Source organism: Argentina anserina, chromosome 7 (genome assembly GCF_933775445.1).
Source record: "Argentina anserina chromosome 7, drPotAnse1.1, whole genome shotgun sequence".
Taxonomy (NCBI): Eukaryota; Viridiplantae; Streptophyta; class Magnoliopsida; order Rosales; family Rosaceae; genus Argentina; species Argentina anserina.
This window is the reverse complement of record NC_065878.1, coordinates 15254582-15276962: the sequence shown is the minus strand read 5'-3', so window position 1 is coordinate 15276962 and position 22381 is coordinate 15254582. Positions and strand designations below refer to the sequence as shown.

The following is a 22381-nucleotide window of genomic DNA, read 5'->3' as shown; positions in this document are numbered from 1 at the left end:
ATACTATCGTTGTTAGTACTACTTTGACCAGAAGGACAAAGATATTTGGTTTGGCCTGTTCCTGATTTGGTGGACAGAGCCAAATGTAAACAAATGTCATTCTCTGGGAATTATGACTCTTTCAGTCAAAAGCTCCAATCATATATTTAGTCCAGATCATATAAGCAACTGCTTAACCTCAACAAGATGAGAAACCCTCAATATGCAAATGCTAGAAGTACTTTAGCGTAGCGTACATTAGAACACAAAACAGTAAATAAACTTCAAGTTTTACATATATATAGACAATGCATCCAGCTTTAACAACTTCTGATCCTTCATAGTTTTTTGAGATAAGTATCCATTTGAACCCACCTAGCACATTGCCATTATCTTAGAGGGGCACAAGCAAACCTATTCCTCAATGTCTATTACAATAGTTCACACGCCAGGCTTCTATTATACAAAACAGGGAACCCGATGTTGGTGTCTTACATGTCGTTGGCACACAACTTACTAACCCATAGCATACTTCTGGGTCCAGCTCCTAGCAGTTGTCTCGTATTTTGACCGGTCTGTCTTGTACATATGAGCAATTTCCGGCACCAGGGGATCGTCCGGGTTGGGGTCCGTCAATAGGGAACAAATGGATAGCAACACCTGAAAAAGGAAACACAAACCTTTCCCACCCACTTAAAAACCGGCAGATACAAATGAGCCAACAGGGTGTAAAGCTACTATGCATTAACAAATGACAGTCATCGCTACTTCCCAGGTGGCATATGTCCTTGATGGAAATCCAGATGAAGATCTAATCATAAATTTTTTCAGTAACCCAAACCTAATTTTTAAATGATGCTTCAGAAAGTATTTAAATCAGACACTAACATCTGGACTTCAGCACAGAAACTATGCAGTTATGGGAACTTCAAAGTAATCACAATCCCCTGGCCATGTTTATTCAGGACTACGGACATTGTAAACTAGTCCATATTTAAAAAATAAAGAAAACTATGAGATCAGAACCTTGGATATGGTGAGAGCAGGGCTCCACTGCTCCTTCAAAATGTCAAGACAGATACTTCCATTGCTGTTGATGTTTGGATGAAAGACCTTGGTCCTAAATGCAACCTGCAATACATTTTAGTGACGATTAATGAATGTCATTATAGTAGCTCATAAGACAATTGAGCTAAAGCATTTGTAACAAATCAACATATGACATGCCATTGTAATTGCAATACAAAGAGCCAATATTTAAGTTCTCCTTAAATTTATAAGGACCTGCAATTGATTCTAAAATTTAAAGGCCATCCAAAATTGATCTTATTTCTTGAGGAAATAATCAAGCAAAGCCCGAAGTTGTACAGAGTTGGATTAAAATATACATTAGGTGGTGGTTAGCTCTACACTAAGGTTTCCCGACTTGGTACCAGACCAGAGCCAGTATTCCCGACTTGACGCTATGTGTATGTATTGAACCTATATATTTATACAAAGATAAATGGTGTTGCCTATGTAGCCAGGACAAAGTTGTATTCCAGTGAAAAAATCGGACAATACTAAACTTAGTGGTATGAACAAAAACAATCAGTAACATTTCACTCTTTTACCGACCTCTTTTGAAGTTTGAACAAAAATGAGAACCCCCAGATCAAATATCAGATTCCATTACCTATTTCAATAATAGAGAAACAATAAGCAAACAAAACTCCAACCCCAATGAGTAGATCGATCACCACCTGATCCACCTATGGTATTAACCTCAGCAGTCAAATATCTAAACCTCTCCTTTACAGCAGTTATGTTCTTGATAGGTATCCAGCGTGGCTTATTATAGTTGTTAATAATACTAGGTTGATAAATTTCTTCATGTATAGACGTTTATAGCGGTAAGGTATGAACTTGTGATTTGTGATTCTGTACAACATTGAACAAAATCTTAAAAACATAAGACAGTCCTAGTTCCAAAAGTACACTCAATCGAGTTTGAAGCAAAATTGGCACTTTTCCAAAAAGCTGGTGGCATTAAGATACAAGTCATCTTCTTTACCGAAATCAAACTATCAGCAATATATCTCTGATGCTATCATAATTTAAGTAATATCATTGATTGGGTCTAAAAGTGCAGTTGGTATAGCTTTAACATCATAAGAGTTAAATTAATGCCATACCTTAGGTGGTTTAAACGGATAATCAGGAGGGAAATGAATGGTAACTAGAAAGACACCCCCTGCATAAGGACTATCAGGAGGGCCCATTATTGTTGCTTGCCATTGAAACATGTCTTCAGCAACAGGCCCTGTCATCAATTACAAGCAGTGAGCCTCAATATAGTTTCATATCACACAGTTATTGCTTCCAAGTATAATATAACACTAACTACTATAATTTCAAGTAAATGAATGCTTCTAAACCAGCTCTAACATGTTGATCTAAATCGAAAATAAAGAAAATAGCTTTCTTTCGAAGTACTTTCTTAGTTGAATTGATTTTAGAAATAAAAATAAAAAATTGGAATAAGATATTTTCTTTGGTTGTAGTTCGGTTGAGCTCCAAGACAACGTAAGAGCTAGAAATCCAGAAACACACGATAGCTTCACAAAACTCCGTCCCCAAGTCAACAATGCAGGATCATATTGCGGTCAAATACAATGAGCTATGATAAATTACAGTGTCGGCTGCAATTTCCTATACACAATCAAACCGACTCTAATTATTCCTTAACTCGATCTCGGTCAGCACATTATAAAACCAAAGATTTAAACAAGCTCTCACCTTTTCCTCTCTCAATGAACACACAAGGTTAAGTTCAACAAAACCTATAATTAACATTCACAGCTCGCCTAATCTTCGCGACTAATCAACAGCACTCCTTGCTAAACCGTACCACACATATATCATTTCAAAAACATAACCCCCACAAAGCTGAAAGTCCAATCAATCCATAACAAAATCCAATATTTGTATTACTTTACTACGAAAAACTTAAGAAGATGAACAGAAAATTCATAGATCGAGCTTTGGAAGAGACTTGGAGCCACGAAAAAGCTAAACTTACTAAGAGCATGCAAAAGCTGAATAATAAGAAAAAGATTGTACCGGCGCTGCATGAGGTTGGAGGGTCCTTCTGGAGATCCTTGAGCTCCTTCAAGATCCGCTTTGACGCCATGGAAGAAGCTTCGAGTAGATCGTGTCGCGGATCTAAAAGGAGACAGAACTTAGAAGAACTGAATAAGAAGAAGAAGAAGAAGAAGAAGAGGGAGAGAGAAGTGGCACTTTGACCAAAGTGCGCAATGATTTTTAGAGGAAGGATGAGAAAGAATATAATACGTACTACGTATATGACACTATGTGATTCACAGGGAGATTCCAACTGATTCTTTGGTTCTTAGCCGTTGATTCTGATGACTTTGGTTTGGTGGTGAGTATTTGACGGGTGAGATTGGAGTTTGGATTGGCGGACTGGCTTATTCTGTGGGACCCTAGGGGATGTTGACGAGCGGGGAAAGTAGTTGACCCACATCAGATGGTCGGGTCGGATCGGGTCGGATCAGATCGAAAGCGTCATAGCTAATGTAGCTAACTAGCTACTTATGCCGAGAGCGTCATGGGAGCAGCCTAAATCGTAGAAAACCGCCCTGTCCTATTTCATTTATAGGTTTTATGATTATGAGAAGCATTTGGTAATGGATTTTGTCTACAAAACTTCGTTTTATATAAGAGTTTTTTGTTGACGTTTGTTTGGTGAGTAAAATGTATGGCTATCATGCTTGAGAGGCTTTTGCCCCGTGGTCATTTCGTCTGCAGAGTGCTCTTTGTTAAGGGTTGAAAAAATCTATTATAGTCCATGTACTTGCCTCTAACATCTTTTAGATCTTTTACATTCCGATTACATGGAAAAACTCTCCAATCTTTCAAATTCCTTCTAGTGTAGTGCTCAATTCCATTAGCTCTTTGTCAAAATACTCCGTTAAACTAAGTCGCTGATCAGTGTATATGACAATCGCTCTCTATCTCGTGAATCTAGCTAGCTTCTTCAGGAGGGCACACACGCTTGATGTTTTGGTTAAAGAAAAACATGTCATCTTTCCTAAATTATTGTAGTTCATACATAGGAAGAACAAAAGAGGATAAACCAATCTGTTTTTCTTATTTTGATAAATGAAAAGGTTGTTTTGAGTTGATCGAGTTAAGCTTCAGATCGATAAATGGGAGGGCATGCATCTCAGTATTATGCCAGTGACACAATTAATTAGAACTCAGAAGTTTGAGATAGGTGATCTCCTCCCCGAGTTTTGATATTGAGGCTCCAAATTTTAACACACTTCTATACTAATAGGAAAGACTTGAAATTAATAATTACTTAACTTTAGTTACCAATAACATCTTTAGCACTTGAAAAAACACCGGTCTGTGGGACTCAGTGCAAGAAGAAAAACAGTGCAGATATATATGAGCATGCATGCACCGCAATTCCACAAAGCATCACTGAAACACAATGCAGATATGATATCACTGTCGACTTTGCTTCTTTTCTTTTGGTAGGCATATGTGCATGCAGCCACTCTTTTGATGTCACCACCTACTTAACTTTAATAGATGATTAATTAAGAAGATGGTACACCTTACTTTTACAAAAGGCATAGGAGAAAAAGAATGTTACACCTTATATGCTGTTGATCACATATTCATATTCTGTTTCTTTTACAATATGTACAAATGGCAAGTCTCCCACAGAATGTGGAGAGACCACCCCCGCCTCATTATCAACGGCATCACAATCTTTACTTATTTCTATGAAAGAAAAATAAAAATGCAAAGTAATTTATCCAAGTCCGACCAATCGCATTATAGAAATCAAAACGCAAACCTTCAAATCCCTGTTTAAAATTGATACTGCCATAATGCACGGATCAGTAGCATCCAAAGCTTAATTAATTAGCGACATGTCGACATAACCCCCCTTCAATTCTTTTCTGTAGCAAAGAATAACGGCTCGTTATATACACACACACACACAGATGACCAGGAAATCCTGTTTTTACTCTTTCGGGTATAAATGTCTGCTTAATGTGGTAGCATCCAGCATTCCACCTTGCTGAACAAATAATCTCTTCGTATACTACCATGATCCATGCATTCAGATTTCAGTAACCTTTTCAGTGGATGCGGATCCTGCAATCATAAAAGCAAGCTCATTCGTAATACTCAATTTTAAGATACGAAATGAAAAGGCCACATATATATAGTACGTACGTTGTATCCTCAAAATGCATATATAATAGACATATCTCTCATCTCAGTCATCTGGTAAACTAATTTAGCTAACAATTACGTCCTTATATATTGTAATGGCATGAGATTAACAATTTAATTTTTAGTGTCCCTTCTCTTCATCTTTTATCAATGTGGGCCGGTATTACTATCGCACACAGATAGAAAAGAATTGACCAATATATGAATATATATGTACATTGAGTAATATAAGCATGATCAAATATAATCTGTAACCTATCGACCTCAAATACTGAACTCCGAATAATATTCGCATACTCATAGAATCGAACTTATACGCCGGTAACTTTTCTTCCTCGTTAAAACCATAGATCATTCTCTGATTCAGATTACCCTAAAACTATGTCTGCATAGTTCATTGGAAGTTCTGTGCGTGTACGTACTAATTAACACAAGAACAACCTTGCAATGAAAATATACGAACGAAGCTAGCCAGATTGAGTTGCTAAACTAATTTGTTCATACGACTCCACTGTACTAATTAATCTACTGAGGCTATATGATCCTTAATGGAATCATGGAACTAATTTCATGAGGCTATATGATCCTCTAGTAGTATCTTGAACAGTTAAGAAGCAATGATAACTTTAACTCTACATGCAAATAGAACGTACTCGATCTTTACCATTTGTAGGCGTTGATTTTACACTTGGGCATGGTACTACCGACATGAATCTCCTTCATCGTGACACCCCCACACACCACATCAACATCGATCGTCCCTATCCTCCACCCCTTCACCACATAACCCAACCTCGTCTTCATCTCCACCCCAACTCTCATCGTTTTCGCCACATACTGACTCAACAGCTTCTTGGCCACCGCGTCGTTCAGCTGCCGGTTCTTTACCACGTAATCAAACTTAAGACTGGTCGTGTTCCCTGACTTCTGCGTAAACCCTCCCAGCTCTTTCATCCCCAACACCAACCCGACGTCGTTCGGGTCCCCGACACTTACGTAGGCATGCACCCTTGAGTAGAATATGTCTAACTTACTGTTACGGTTCTTCACGTCCATCCCGGGAGCTGTCCACGCGTCGAGGAAAGTCCCTCCGGGTTTCACAGTGGTGTTGAAGAGAGGTATCTGAAACGACCGCAAATATACCAGAGGCAGTCTCGGATCGAATACGAGGAAGAATATTCCGGCAGCCAGCGCAACGACGACAATGATCACAAGGATTAAAATGCAAGACACCCAAAGAAAGACACGGAAGCAGCTGCTACGCCGGGGCTTCGGTTGCGGCTGAAATGAGGGTGGGAGAGGGACCGGTTTTCGGGGATTCTGGCCGGGAATCGGTCTAGGCGGCTGGTTTGGGTCTCTGTATCCCGGTGGCTTCTTCAGCACCGGTTTTACTGGTGATGGCTGGGCCATTTAGGCCTCAGACCAAACCTAGCTTCTTTTGTGGATTTGCTCAAAACAGTGGGCAATCGATCACGAATAGGGGTCGAATGATGGCTTGAGTTTCCACCATTTGGATATGATGTGGATCGTAAAAGGGAATATAAACAAAGCACAACAACATGAGGGGATAATGATATTGCTTGGAGATGAAATCAGCTCGGAGAGGGAGGGGAAAAGAAAATGTGGATTCAGGTTTGAAAAGGAAGAATTGAGTTTCAGGAATTCGGATCATGGAGGAGAAGGTGGTAAAATTTTTATGAAAGAGATGACAATGAGAAGGTAGCAGCAATTTGAGCGCGAGATTCACGCACGTCGTTTTAATTGATGACATGGCGTCAACGGCAAGCTTCTCTGCCAATTTTTCATTACGAGTTTGTGAGGATAACTATATTTATCGGAGCATAATATGTCATTATATACCTTTGTGTTGCCATCTAAGAAACCAAAGCTAGTACCCACAGTATCACATATAAACTATTTCCACTCGTTAAACATTCATCACGTAGACGTACGTAGTGGGATCCTCTATTGGTTGGTACTACACGGAAGAGACAAAAAGAAACTATAGGCTGAACCCTCTCAAACTAAATTATTTCACCAGTAATATAGTCGCCTAAAGACTTCAATCGTTGAACAACTAAAGATAATGAGAATAATTAAGTCTCGCAAAGATTTGGACCATATCTCCTAAAAAAGAAAAAGAAGAAGAAAAGGCTAAACATGAGAAGGTAAACATTAAACAAGCTACAATATCTAGTGACCCAATTGTGTCATAATCCGATTCTAAAGAGACCTCATCAGCCTTTGCCGCTAGGTTGACTGCCGCAAGCAAGATAATATTCACCGTCACCGCTTTGCAAGATATCGTCGGCATCAAGTGAACATCACACCCGGAGACAACAATAACCAGAAGAATTAACCCAAACTAGAGCCCTGACTAAGCCAGCAACACATCTTTTATAGAAACCAAATGAGGCATATATGATGTGGCGCGATTCAGTTTGATACTAACAAAAAGTGGAACCAGAGCCAAAACCTACATATGTAATTTCGTAAGATTTAGTGTTTTTAAGTTGTGTGATATTAGACATTAGGTTATGTAAGTTATGTCACCGTTTTTCTAAAACAGATGGAGACGCTATTAGAATAATTTTCTTTGCTAGTTGGTGCTTTGTTGAGTATTTGTTTGTATATACTTCTGATATTATTTCGGGTCTTTATAATAAAAGATTTAGACTTTACGTCTCCCCTTCCCCTTTTTATATTCGACAATTTTATTAATGAAAACTTAAGGCCAGCCGCAACATACCCGTTCAAATAAAAAAAATTGTGTAGTTCAGTTGCAAACTTGCAATAGTAATTTGATCGCATGAATTGGTTTAAATTCTGATTTAATTAAAAAAATTAATTCAATTTTGAATTATCTCACTGTTTACTGTCGTATTATTAATGTGATCGGTTTTTCACTGAAAAGAATTGTATAGATCGTTGGCCCATAGTCATGCAATTTACAATTGAAAACTGAATGGAATCTCAACTCTCGAAATTCCTGCCGTGAACTACTTCTCGTATGTCCACGTCTTAAATCTGCAACAGCCATACCAAAGTACAGAGACCGTCCTTTCTTCCTTATCACACATGTTCATTTCCTAGTTTTATGCACCTCTTCTCACGCTTCCACGCCCTTCACCTTTTCTTTTATATATTTTCTCCTCTCCTTTTGGGTTCCCTTCAAGCATTTGTTCAGTCATTAACACTGAATGCTTCCGTTTCTTCAAAACTTGGCCACGTACTCTGTTTTTGTGCTCCTTGAAGGTCTTCAATGGGGCATTGTTTAACACTTTTAGCTTGAGGGTTAAGGTCTCTTGGTTCATCTGTGATGTACTTAAAGATGCCTATGCCCCAAAGAATCTATCTTTTATGGTCATCAACTCATCTTCGTGGTGGGTTTTTTTTAATGTTTGGATTTTTATGGTAATTAGGGAAATTACAGGTACAGTTCTTGATAAAGTTGAATTCTTTTTTCTTTTTTCCTTTGATGGGATTTTGAAATGTTACAGTTAAAAGATTGGGTTCTATTCTTTTTGATAACTTGGAAGTTAGGAAGTACATGACAAAGCACCTGAGTGGCTGAGTACTTCTTTTATGCATTTGTGAATTACTGAATTATAGGTTGGTGTTGGTGTTTTCTTGTGCAGGGTTTCAAGGCATTTTCACATGCATTAGCATTTTAGGTTTATCTAGTTCTGGAGATTTTCAGATCTGAGAGATTGTGGCAGATTGAGATTGGGAGCTTGAATTGCTTGTTGGGTTTTATCATTTGAATAAAAAATTGCAGCTTGGTCGAAGTCTTTATAGTTGTTTGGTCATTAGATCTCTCACTGTCTCAGTGTGTGGTCATCTACTCCTTTCAAATCCATTGCGTTTGTTTTTGAGAGAATCGAGGTACTGAAGTTAGAGTCTTGAAGAGGTTAGCCTGTGTGTGATTGTTTCAAAATGGGGCATTCATCAGCAGTCTGGGATTGTAAGGCAGCAGTTGAGATTACAAAGGACTTGAATGGGGTTGGACAAGTTGTTCTTCGAAACCCACGAGGAGCTTCAGCGCAGGTGAGAATCTCTTTCTTTTTCCTTTTGAATTGGTTCTTTTTAAGCCTTGAGTACAAATTACAGAATATTCTTAAATTGCTAAAATTTATACTGAGTAGATCACTGGATCGGTTCTGATAATAGGAGTATTTAATTGCTTGGATTTAATAATGTTTCTTCTGGATAATATAGGTTAGCTTGCATGGAGGACAGGTCACATCATGGAGGAATGAGAATGGAGAAGAATTTCTATTCACTAGTAGTAAGGTATAAATTTTAAATTCTGACAATGTTGTTATAAACTTTTGTTTGTTTGTTTTGAGTTATGTGGTTGTCATAAATCTGAAAAGAAATTATTTCTTGAGCTTGTATGAGTTGTATCAATATGTTAGTTTTACAAACAAAATTTCAGGCGCTTTACACTTTTTAACTATGAACTTCAGCTCTCTGGTTGGGGTGTACTTTGTGTTTACTACCGCGGCTTCATATTGGTTGACTGGTCAATTCCTTTTAGGTTCTGTAGTTGACTGATGAAGACTTAAAACCTGGCTGACTCGATTTAAATCTATTGTGGGAATTTCCAATTTGCGCTAGTTGTTTAGTGATGTTCTAATTAGACTTTTGCTGGTCCAGATTTTCAATGCATCTACTTTCTTGTGCTAAGTCATACCCTGACAAGATAATTTACCATCCGGCATCTGATACGGTAGCTTTAGAGGGTGAACTTTTACAGAATGTGATCATAGTTATAATGATAGTAGAAAATGTATCACACCTCGTACAGGAATAGATGATAGTTTATTGACATATTTGATTAATTATAGGCAATCTTCAAGCCCCCAAAAGCAATGCGAGGAGGAATTCCCATCTGTTTCCCGCAGGTATGTTTAGTTATTTTCACATTTTTATCATAATATTTTACTCAAAATACCGAAATTCACTGATGCTCTGTACTTTATGTTTTTGAAGTTTGGGAACTGTGGATCCTTAGAAATGCATGGTTTTGCAAGAAACAAAGTCTGGGCAGTTGATGATAATCCACCAGTGCTTCACCCAAATGATTCCTATGGAAAATCTTTTGTTGATCTATTACTTAAACCATCGGAAGAGGACCTGAAATGCTGGCCCCACAGGTACGAGCTCAGTGCTGATTCCTTAGATAAATCTGCATGTTTGCTTTCTCATTAGAGAATGGGGCACTTAACGCATTGTTTGTATTTATGCTAGTTTTGTATGATTGATTATAATAGAAACTTCGAATGACAATTTAGTGATGTTAGAGGTATTGCCCATTCCTAAAATCTTCATAGTACAGTGTTTATCATAAGAGCATTTGCATTCTGTGGAGATCTTTGTGCCTCTGCTCCCTTAGGTAAGATATGCTGACGAAAGCTGCTGGACTACTTTTTTCTCTTGTCACACACACACACACGGGCCCCTAGGTGCATCAGTGCAGCCATAGGTTAATCTACACCAACTCAGTATAACCGTAGACCAACTTTATGTAGTGGACTGGTTTAGTAGCTTGGAGCCAATCTATGTACTAAAGCATTATTGCACTATATATTATATAATTTCCTCTTATATTATCTATTTTCAAGTGGTAATCTGCTATGAACCTTCATCTTATTCTTTTTATGTTTCATTTATTTTCAGTTTTGAATTTCGCCTAAGGGTGTCTCTTGCAATAAATGGAGATCTGACCCTGATTTCGCGAGTTAGGAATGTCAATGGCAAGTTGTTTAGTTTCTCTTTTGCCTACCACACCTACTTTTTGGTTTCTGACATAAGGTATAGAGCACTCTTGGTTGAATTAGTGATTGCTCTGCCTTTTCATTCTGTAAGTCCATTTAATCAAATGTTTAATTTTCTGGATATGACTTCATAGTGAGGTGAGGATTGAAGGGCTGGAGACATGTGACTACTTAGACAACCTTTGTCAAAGAGAACGTTTCACCGAACAAGGAGATGCCATAACTTTTGAATCAGAGGTAAGTTTTTGTTTACTTGAATGAAATGGCTCTTAGTGATATAAGAAGTAAACCCAAAATCGAGTTACAGTGTCAAGAATGAAATTGTTTGCTGGGTAAACAGATGCAGAATTCTAAAACTTTTGTGTGACTGAATAACTTATTAATTATGTGTACCCCATTCATTGTCTGACAAAAAGTATAGTCATTTCTAAACACTCTTTGGCTTTAACTGGTACTAAAGATAAATACTGTTTCACTCCCTAAAAATCGCATTATATCTAAAACAGAAAAGAACAAGATTAGATTATAACATTATATGGTAATTGTTAACATACATTTGTTCTCCTGACAGGTTGATCGACTTTATCTAAGTTCACGCAAAGTAATTGCAATTCTTGATCATGAGAAAAAGCAGACATACGTGATCAGAAAGGAAGGACTACCAGATGTTGGTAAGCTGGCATGTGTTGATCTTCTGATTTGTTCTAAATTGGTTAGATGTAAAGTATAGATATCATAGTTGTTTCGCCAACTACTAACAGTTGTATACAGTGACAGGTTGGTTAATTAATATTTCTTTCAGTTGGTTAAATGTATGTATTCTTTCATTTTTGTAGCTGTTATAAACTAGTAACAGTCCCCTAAAAAAACAACAACTAGTAACAGTCCCCTACAAAAACAACAACTAGTAACAGTTGAATACAGTGACTATTGTGTGTTTTTTTTTTAAAGGACTATTGTGCATTAAATACGTTTATGTTTATTACTATTGTGGAAAAAGGGAAAACCTTAGGTTGAACTGTTGAAGGAGTTATGTATCATGGTTAACGCTAGATGTATCATGGAGTTATGTATCATATATCAAGTTTCTTACTAAGCAACTTGATTTACACATTTTCAGTTGTTTGGAATCCATGGGAGAAGAAATCAAAATCCATGGTTGATTTCGGTGATGAGGAGTACAAACAGATGCTTTGTGTGGATGCTGCGGCAATTGAAAAACCCATCACCTTGAAGCTAGGAGAGGAATGGACAGGGAGGTTGCAGCTTTCTGTTGTGCCATCGAGTTTCTGTACTGAGAACCTGGATCTTGAGAAGGGAGGTTTCTGAAGATTATAGTACAAAACTACTAGGGTAAAGAGTGCTTTAGTTCATCTGAGCTACTAGGTGGAATTTTAGAGATATCTGTTGTAGCTTTGCTAGTTCTTTAAACTTTGAACTAGGATAGGGACCCTGTAATGAAACACTGGAGGCCTCCACTTTCTATCTAATAGGATGGGAGATTGGGAGGTCGAAAGACAATTGCAATCTTACTGTAATAATTATTAATATTCATGTAATAATTTTACCAATGGTTTTGGTTGGAGCTGAAATTTAAACCGTTTGTTATGTTGCAGCAGTGTAATGTTGATCCAGCTTTGGATACACTGATTCTATACAAAGAAGGAATTACGACAACTGATTTTATACAAGTTACTGGGCAAAATCCAGTCTGCATAAATAAGAGGAAAAATTATGAGTATTTACATAAAATGAAGATAATGAAAAAAATTACAAAAAGAAATCGGAAGCCACTCTGTATCAGAGCCAGGTTTCGATCCTGGGACCTGTGGGTTATGGGCCCACCACGCTTCCGCTGCGCCACTCTGATTGTTGATAACATGGTGAAACATTACCTACTTAACCTACACATTTGTTTCCACCATTATCTATCTAATTCATTATGTTATGAATTCGTTTAGGGCTTATGGTGCAAGTTCTATGACTCACTTAGTTTTCACGGGGGGAGAATTATCCACCTAGTAATATAGGAAAGGAACGTAGCAACATCTTCATTCATTAGCAATGAGAAATTTGAAGCAACTCTAAATTCATTCCAAGATGAATCAAGAAAAATCTAGCTCACCTTTGGTTTGAGATGTTACTTGTCACCAAAATTATCTAGAGAGATTGCTATTAGCAACAACTACAAGTCTACAACCAAGTATCTTCTTAATTTTTTTCCCCTCTTTCAAAACAATAATCGACCAAGTAGGTTTTGAAGTAGATGCATCTTTTGGCATACCAGAAAACAAACCTCAAAATCAGTACTATCTATCACGTAGGCAGAGTTACAGCCATGGAGAATGTTAATATCTCTTCTTTTGAATAATATTAGCCTTCTCTTTGCATTAAGTAGTAGATTAATGAATATTTATTCTTGCTCCCATATATATTTGTTATGCTCGTTCCAAAAAACAAAGAATTGAGTAGCCATGAAGATTAGTAATTCATCCTCTTCTGAACCTTCATTTAATCAACAAGGCCAAAACCCAATGATCAATGATGGAGAGGAAAAATATATTAAACTTTCTTAATTGATCTATACATATTGATATCCTATATATAATCAGAAAGCATATACTTTTAACAATAATTATCCCTCAATCCCCTCCGTGATTCACGCCAACACTCCCCTTCAAGTTGGTGCATACATATCAACCATCCAACTTGCTAAGTGAATTATAAAAGGCCTTTTTAGACACTCATTTTGTGAGCATATCGGCAAGTTACTCTTCTGTAGGAACAAAAGGAAAACTGATGATTTTTGCGTCTAGTTTCTCCTTTATAAAGTGACGATCAACTTTCACATGTTTTGTACGATCATGTTGCACATGATTCTGGGAAATATCAATAACTGCATTGTTGTCACAGTACAGCTGCATAGTACACTGAGCCACTGAGGCTTAATACCCAAATCTTGTAGCAAATTTCTAAGCCATAATAATTCGCACACTCCCTGAGCCATACCTCTGTACTCTGCTTCAGCACTAGATCGAGCTACCACTTTTTGTTTCTTACTCTTCCATGTAATAAGAATACCTGTAACAAAGGTAAAGTACACTGATGTGGATTTCCGATCTGTAATATTTCCAGCATAGTCTGCATCTGTGAAGCCACAAATCTCAAAAATATTTTTGTGATTAGAAAACATTACTCCTCTTCCTGGAGTTGACTTCAAGTACCTCAAAATCCTTACAACAACATCCATGTGGTCTACACTTGGATTATGCATGAACTGACTCACTACACTTACTGCATATGCAACATCTGGTCTGATATGTGATAAATAAATCAGACGTCCAACTAGTCTCTGATAATGAGTTTTTTCAGTCGGCACTTGATCTGAATACTTTGTTAACCGATGGTTCTGCTCAATAGGAGTATCAATGGGAGTGCAATCCAGCATACCGGTCTCTGTTAGTAGATCAAGGATGTACTTCCTCTGACACAGATAGATACCATCACTTCCTCGGGCTACCTCAATGCCCAAGACGTACTTGAGTGTACCTAGGTCTTTCAACTCAAATTTTGTGGCTAGCTGTTTCTGTAATCTATCCACCTTAATAGTATCATTCCCAGTAACTACCATATCATCAACATATATAATTAGGGCTATTACCTTCCCTTGCTGATGTCTGAGAAATAATGTGTGGTCTGAATTACTCTGTCTGTAGCCAATTCTCCTCATGAATTGTGAGAATCTTCCAAACCAGGCACGGTGTGACTGTTTAAGACCATACAAAAATTTTCTCAATATGCATACAAAGTTACTTGGAGAAGCGGTTGCATATCCCGGCGGAAGATCCATGTACACTTCTTCTGTAAGTTCTCCATGAAGGAATGCATTCTCAACATCAATCTGTCTAAGTGGCCAGTTTAAGTTGGCAGCACAAGAGAGCAATACCCGAATATTGTTTATCTTCGCAACATGTGCAAATGTCTCATCATAGTCTATGCCATATGTCTGGGTGAACCCTTTTGCTACTAGGCGTGCTTTATACCGGCTTACTGACCTATCTGGATTATGCTTCACTGTAAACACCCAACGACATCCCACAGTCTTCTTGCCATGTGATGGAGATACAAGCTCCCAAGTATTGTTCTTTTGTAATGCTTCCATCTCTTCCTCCATTGCTTTCCTCCATTTTGGATCTCTCAATGCATCATGCACTTTGTTAGGTACTGATACAGTAGATATTTGATTCACAAATGATTCATATGACTTAGACAATATTTTGGTAGACATAAAATTTGCCACATGATACTTAACTTTCGCTTGAAGGGTAAGTTCATATTTTTTTGTTGGTTGACCCCGAGTAAACCTATTTGGCAAGACATATTGTCTACTATTAGCCTCACTAGTATTAGTCCCAATAGAATGACTAACCTCATATGAGTGATCTTCCGTACCAGGAGAGCATTGGTCAGGTGTAGAGACATGAGGGGCAGTTGTGTTGTCATCTGCTAGTACCTGAATTTCTGGAGTAACTTCACTGCCGGAATCATCCGGTGGTGCATGTGTAGCTGACACATTGGTAATCTCAATAGAACCTGTCACCATATCTATTGGCTTACTTATCTCCCCCTCTCCATGATACAACTCTTCAAAATATGAATTCTCCCCCTGAAGAGCAGTATCAGAAGAGGAAAAATAGCTCATGTCCTCAAACAAAGTAACACCCTTAGTGATATAGTACTTCCCGGTAGGCGGGTGATAGCACCGGTACCCTTTCTGATGTCCGCCATACCCAACAAACACACATTTAACGGCCCGGGCATCCAACTTAGATCTCTGGTGTTTTGGAAGATGGACAAAAGCAACACAACCGAAAACACGGGCATGAAGATTATGAAAAGAGGGTAAGGAGACATGAGATGCAAAGGTATTTGGGCATATGGGCACTAAAAAGAATACACCGAGCCATGTCAAGTAAGTGACTATTTTTCCTTTCAGAAACTTCATTCTGCTCATGTGTATAAGGACACGTTGTTTGATGAACAATTCCGTGTGTGTTAAGGAACTCCTGAAAGACATGATTCACATATTCCCCCCCCATTATCGGAACGAAGAACTCTAATGGTGACATTATATTGTGTTTGGATAGTGGTATAGAAGGCTTGAAAAGCGGGAAAAACCTCATCTTTAGTTTTGAGGAGAACAATCCATGAAAGACGGGTGCAATCATCAATAAATGACACATAATAACGCATCCCTGACACAGTAGACTTTTTGGAGGATCACCAAACATCAGAATGAATTAATTCGAAAGAAGAATATGTTTATTAGAAGTACTAGGGGAATAAGTAGATCGATGACTCTTACCCAAAACACATCTCTCACAACGTAAAAGTGACTCATCTACGCTAATGAACAAAGTAGGCATATATTTTTTCATAACACTAAAAGATGGATGCCTTAAACGACGATTCCATAACCAAACTTCACTTAGCTTGTCAGAAGTGGAGATTAAAGCGGTCCGAGACTGGGCCCCTGGTTTCTCCCCCGCATATGTGTGATCCAGGTGAAACAATCGGCCCCTCAAATACCCCCGACCAATTAACTCCCCGGTGAGAAGATCCTGAAATATCACATACATGGGAAAAAATACACAGAGCATTTAGCGTCAGAGTTCAATTGGGGAACATATATCAAATGATGAGATAAAACAGGTACATAGAGCACATTGTGAAGCTCTATGGTGGGAGTAATACGAACTGACTCTTTCCTTAATACGGGAAATGCCTCACCATTAACATTAGTAACATATGGTACTGGTGGAGGAGACAATACGGTAAAATAAGATTTGTCATAAGTCATATGATCAGATGCACCCGAATCAATAATCCATGTATCAAAACCAACAAAGTTAGAAATATTGAAAGTCATATCAATTTTGCTACAACCAGCTACGGATGCGGTAGGTATTGTTACCAAAAAACTTATATAAACATGTCTTAGGTGCACGTGCACCGTCGATGAACCGGCACCGGCCACAAGACCATCAAATCTGGTCCGGGTCGGGTTGGAGCTGGATCGGGTCGGGAAAGTACCTGAAGGATCGAGAAAAGGCAGTGCCGTTTCCAGATCAAGGTGGTTTGGGTCGTGGCCGCAGCTGAGGGCGACTCTGGGGAGTTTGGTGTGGCGACAGCTGAGGGTTTCAGAGGAGAAGTCGCCGGAGGTGAACTTGGTAGAGGTAGGCGCGGGACTTGTTCCGGCCAGTCTGGTCGGTATAGAGCTGGACGGTCTTCCAGGGGGGGGGGCTGCCACGTGCCGTACCAGATTGTGTGGACGATTATGTTGGCGGTGAGGACCGGGACCAGATTGAGGGAGGTGCGGGACTTGACTTGGAGTTGCATCCGGGGAAGACGAGGCGGCGGCGGAAGTTCACGAGAGAGCGGCGTTGGAGGACCGCTGGACGGGAGAACCGCTGGCTGTATGACCAACGATAGACGAGTTCGACCAGATGGCTCCACCAGACGAAATAAAGCACCTATGAGAGTAGACTTCCCACTGCATGTACGACCAACGATACCAATCTTGTGTCCTCCTTCAAAAATGCAACTGATTCCTCGAAGAACAAGTGATGTATCTGGCCTATATCTTATCAATAACAGAAGGTACAAGCAGAGCTCGCACCAAACTCAGAAAAACAAAAACAAAAAAATCCCAGAAAAAACAGAGCATGCTGTGATACCAAGAGGAAAAATATATTAAACTTTCTCAATCGATCTATACATATTGATATCCTATATATAATCAGAAAGCATACACTTTTAACAACAATTATCCCTCAATCCCCTCCATGATTCACGCCAACAGATGGAGTTTCAGACATTAAGATCAGTAGATCATCCTTCCATGTATTATTACCTGACCATGAAAGCAAGGAACAATGACTGATGATGCGTTTTCAGCCATGGAAGCTGCACCAGCTGATGTCCATACCCTTACTTCATTATTAAACGGCTCTGGTGGAGATTATGAGCCCATGAGAAGCTTTAAAGATGCCAAAAACATATGCTTTGTGGAGAGCAAAAAACTTTGGTTGATTGCAGGGCCAATTATCTTTAACATGATGTGCAACTATGGCATTAACTCATTCACAAACATCTTTGCTGGGCATATTGGCAATGTTGAGCTCTCTGCTATTGCAATATCCCTGACTCATCGGAAATTTCTCTTTTGGCTTCCTGGTAAGTAGAAGTTTCTACATCTAATCCATTCATGTAAATCTATAAGATACCATTTTCAGATTATAACACATTGCTGTATTGTTCTATTACCAGATTTAGCATATTTCAATAGTTTGGTATCAGTGTCTTGTTTTTTTATTCATCAAGTCCATATGCATAACAGCAGTTAGCATAGTGAACAATTTTATTAGGAATTTGCATCATATTGAGTACCCATTTTTAATGGTTTATCTTCCCAAAGAAAACTTTCAATGGTATATACCACTGAAGTAATGATAGGAGCACTTTGTGCTACGTTCTTAATATGTTTTTACCTCCATTTGTACTTTGCTTAGCCCTTATTGTTGTAATATCGAGTCATTGAGTCACAATAGGAGTCTAGGACGGTTATGGATGTGTTTTTAAGCTTAAACGAGCTAAAAACGAAGAATTGGTCTAGAGTCCTAGTTTGAGTAGGAATCCTTATAGGACTAGGAAACCAAGTTGAATTAGGAGTCTTCATCTTTCTACGTTTTGTTCGCATTGGCGATATCTTGAGAGTCATGTTTGCATTAGGAATCCTTGTTAGACTAGTAAACGTACCATTTTGGAAAGTCCTACTTGAACTCCAACTCTTATTACGAAACTTTCCTAAATGAACTTTCATGTTCTAGTAACTTACTTATTCTAGTAAGTTTCCTTTTTGCAAATTAGAAACTTTCCTAATCTAGTTGAGCTCATCTATTACATATGTCTTTTTAAGACAACAAATGTCTAGATTAAGACATAAGTTTCGAAATAGATTATCTCTTCTTATTAATTTCGATTTTTATTTTCAGATTTGAAAAGATAATTCAAGGAAAGAAAGATGAGAAGAAGGAAATAAAAGGAGAAAAAGGAAAGAAGTAATTTAGTTTATGAATGAGATGAAAAAGAAGATGTATGCAGCCTCAAAGGAGGGAAGGTTCATCCGGCAATTAAAAGGAAAGAAGAAGAAAAGAAGGAAGAAAAAGAAAAAAAAAGAAACAGTGGATCAGCTCATCAAAAACCCTAGCAACCCCTCTCTTCCTCCTTCCTCTATATAAGGCACGACCTCCCTTCATATTTGGCATCTTCATTCTCTCACAAACAAAGCCGAATTGCTGCCTAAATACATCCAGAAAATTCAAGCCAAAAACCTTCATCCATCATCACCAAGCCGTGCTCATCTTCCTCCTCCACCAATTCGAATTCATCCTTGCTTCATCCTAGAAGGTTTCTAATGTGTGATTCATCCATGGCTTGTAATCTTTCTTTTTATTTTCTGCAAATTTCGAATTCATTGTATGAATCATTGGATGTTATTTTCGGTTTCATATATGAAGAACATAAATTCAGACTTCTTTGGTTTTATGTTTTGATTGCATGAACTCATGAAATATGTGTGTATGTCATGTGTAGCATCTATGGGCAGTAGGATTTCGAAATTAATTTAGGTTTTATTTCAATTAATTCCTTGAATTTGTACATCTAAATCAATGCTTGAGGAAGCCAAGGCCATGGTTCTCCTAAGGTTGCGATTTCATTCACCAAAGTATTCTTTGATTGAATATGCGCTTCGTGTTTCAATTATTGATACTTGTTTAGGGTTGTGATAGTTCTAGGAATTTGCATGTTTAGTCAAGATGAGTGACGCCATGCTTGCTTACATGTCTCCAATTCGACTTAATGTGCTTATGTGCTACTTTGTTGTTTAACTAGAACGCTTCGTTATGTTGAACTCTTTTTAGCATATGTTTAGGATTGAACGCTTCGTTGATTCTAAATAATTAAGAAGTCGTAACGATTAAATGAACCGCTTCGGACTCTAATTAGAATTGAAATTGAAATTGAAATGGACTTAGATATAATCGAAATAAGTCGCTGCCTATATGTTGTTCTATACGTGTTATACATGTTTCTTGAGTAAAATTCGTGTTTTGGTTATGTGATGAGTGGTTGATCAATTGTATATAAGTAATTTAGGATTTATTTTAAGTAGTAGTTATAGAATCCAAACCAAATCCCCCATAACATGATAAGTGTTGAGGCCCTTTTGATTCCCCGGACTGAACGATCTCTGCTTATTCTATACTAACGATGATGTTTTTCAGGGTATTTTATAGACGTTCTAACAAAACGCTCTATCAAGTAACGAATGATATATGACAATTGCAGCTTGGTATGGCGAGTGCACTTGAAACTCTATGTGGACAGGCATTTGGTGCTGGGAAAGTAGGCATGCTAGGAGTTTACTTGCAAAGATCATGGATAATTCTGCTTGTCACTTGCTTTTGTTTACTACCACTCTACATATACTCAGGGCCAGCCTTAAAACTTCTAGGGCAAGAAGACGACGTTGCTGACCTTGCCGGGAAGTTCACCATCCAAACTATCCCTCAGCTGTTTTCACTTGCCCTTAACTTCCCAACTCAAAATTTCTTGCAGGCGCAGAGCAAGGTACGAGTGCTAGCAGGCATTGGCATTACAACACTCCTAGTACACATAGGACTCCTAAGTATCTTCACCAAAGTTTTGGGTTGGGGGACAACTGGTGCAGCTGCAGCCTATAATGTCTCAGCCTGGGTTATGACATTGGCTCAGGTGGTATATGTAGTAGGTTGGTGCAAAGATGGCTGGAAGGGATTTTCATCGTCAGCTTTCAAGGAGTTATAGGCCTTTGCGAAACTGTCCTTTGCTTCAGCTGTAATGCTTTTCCTAGAGATTTGGTATTTCATGACCATAATTGTTCTCACTGGACACCTTGAGAATCCTGTTATAGCTGTTGGCTCCCTTTCAATATGGTAAGGTCATATCTAAACACTTCTGGGATCTCTACCTATAGCTTAATTCTCTACCAAATGAGAATCTACCTTGTTATGTTTTTTCGCTTCTAGCATGTATGTGAATGGATGGGAAGGTGTATTTTTCATTGGGGGTCAATGCAGCTATAAGGCAAGGAAGTGTTCTTTACCAATTCCTATTTTCTATATATCATCATCAACTCGATCAACAACTTACTTCATTGGTAGCGTTCGAGTCTCCAATGAGCTTGGATCAGCACGTCCAAGGGCTGCAAAATACTCTGTCATTGTCACCATAGTTGAGTCTCTCCTCATTGGTATTCTTTTTGGGGGAATTATCCTCGCTGCTAAGGACCATTTCGCCATCATGTTTACCAGCAGCAAAGACCTGCAGCATGCCGTATCACGTTTAGCAATTCTTCTTAGTGTTACAATGGTGCTTAATAGTGTCTAGCCGGTTATATCAGGTAAAACTTTGTGTTAATGTGGAGATCACTCCTTGAAGAACTAGGAATGCCAACTTTTCTTTTCTTCTGCAGGTGTTGCTGTTGGGGGAGGGTGGCAAGCTTTGGTAGCTTACATAAACCTGTTTTGTTATTATGTTGTGGAGCTACCTCTCGGGTTTCTTCTTGGCTATCGAACAGGTTTGAGAGTGGAGGTAAACTTACGCTAACTACTGAAGTCTTAAGAAATCTTGCTGACACAAACAAGGAATTAGTATGACTAATACTTTGATGCCTCATCGTTTGGTTGTAGGGAATTTGGCTAGGTATGATCTTCGGGACATTCTTGCAGACACTGATCCTCTCCTACATTGTCTATAAAACCAACTGGAACAAAGAGGTAATTACATCGAATTTACAGTATCTTAAGATCCCGTAACTTTTGTATGTGGTCAATACTCTATAGCAAATGATTGAATCTATAATTTAAATTTAAATTCCAGGTAGAACAAGCTTCAATAAGAATGGAACAATGGACTGGAGAAGAACAAGTAGTAACGCATCGTTAGAGAGCATCTGATATTCTGATTGAGAAGAACAATGGGCACATCTTAATTTTCGCATGTAGTCAATTTTAATCTATATGAAGGCACTACATCTATATGTGCCCGGACATATGTTATTAGTTGTGGTTGTATGTGCCCGGACATGTCTTTCAGTCAAGGCACATGAGAGCAGTGATGATAAAATGCAATGCTATTCAATTACTCAGCAGATTGCTGAAACCGGCTTAAGGAAAATAGGTTTAGATTTCAGGAACTGTCTCTCAATATGAAAAAGGAAAAATGAGATCATTCAGTTCCATCTTAACATGCTTTGAAAC

At 38.3% G+C, this 22381-nt stretch overlaps 3 protein-coding genes, 1 non-coding gene and 1 pseudogene across 4 annotated transcripts; 2 read left to right on the top strand and 3 right to left on the bottom strand.

Annotated features, from left to right (window-relative positions):
* Nucleotides 1-233: 233 nt before the first annotated feature.
* Nucleotides 234-3266, bottom strand: LOC126803986 (ubiquitin-conjugating enzyme E2-17 kDa-like). The gene is made up of 4 exons (XM_050531725.1): nucleotides 3082-3266; nucleotides 2154-2281; nucleotides 1006-1110; nucleotides 234-639 (listed from the first exon to the last, which is right to left on the bottom strand). Exons 1-4 carry the CDS (start codon nucleotides 3149-3151, stop codon nucleotides 496-498), a joined length of 447 nt encoding a protein of 148 aa, XP_050387682.1. The 5' UTR covers nucleotides 3152-3266; the 3' UTR covers nucleotides 234-495.
* A 2632-nt stretch (nucleotides 3267-5898) lies between these two features.
* LOC126803973 (uncharacterized) lies at nucleotides 5899-6648 on the bottom strand. The gene has a single exon (XM_050531714.1). The coding sequence runs from the start codon at nucleotides 6646-6648 to the stop codon at nucleotides 5899-5901; it is 750 nt and encodes a 249-aa protein (XP_050387671.1).
* Nucleotides 6649-8382: 1734 nt separating this feature from the next.
* LOC126803963 (putative glucose-6-phosphate 1-epimerase) lies at nucleotides 8383-12385 on the top strand. The gene is made up of 9 exons (XM_050531705.1): nucleotides 8383-8671; nucleotides 8877-9285; nucleotides 9457-9531; nucleotides 10089-10145; nucleotides 10234-10397; nucleotides 10921-11055; nucleotides 11153-11255; nucleotides 11590-11689; nucleotides 12139-12385. Exons 2-9 carry the CDS (start codon nucleotides 9175-9177, stop codon nucleotides 12345-12347), a joined length of 954 nt encoding a protein of 317 aa, XP_050387662.1. The 5' UTR covers nucleotides 8383-8671; nucleotides 8877-9174; the 3' UTR covers nucleotides 12348-12385.
* A 431-nt stretch (nucleotides 12386-12816) lies between these two features.
* On the bottom strand, nucleotides 12817-12888 carry TRNAM-CAU (transfer RNA methionine (anticodon CAU)). The gene has a single exon. It is a non-coding gene; the product is annotated as a tRNA-Met (tRNA).
* Nucleotides 12889-13492: 604 nt separating this feature from the next.
* Nucleotides 13493-22133, top strand: LOC126803961 (protein DETOXIFICATION 35-like; annotated as a pseudogene).
* The last annotated feature ends 248 nt before the right edge of the window (nucleotides 22134-22381 follow it).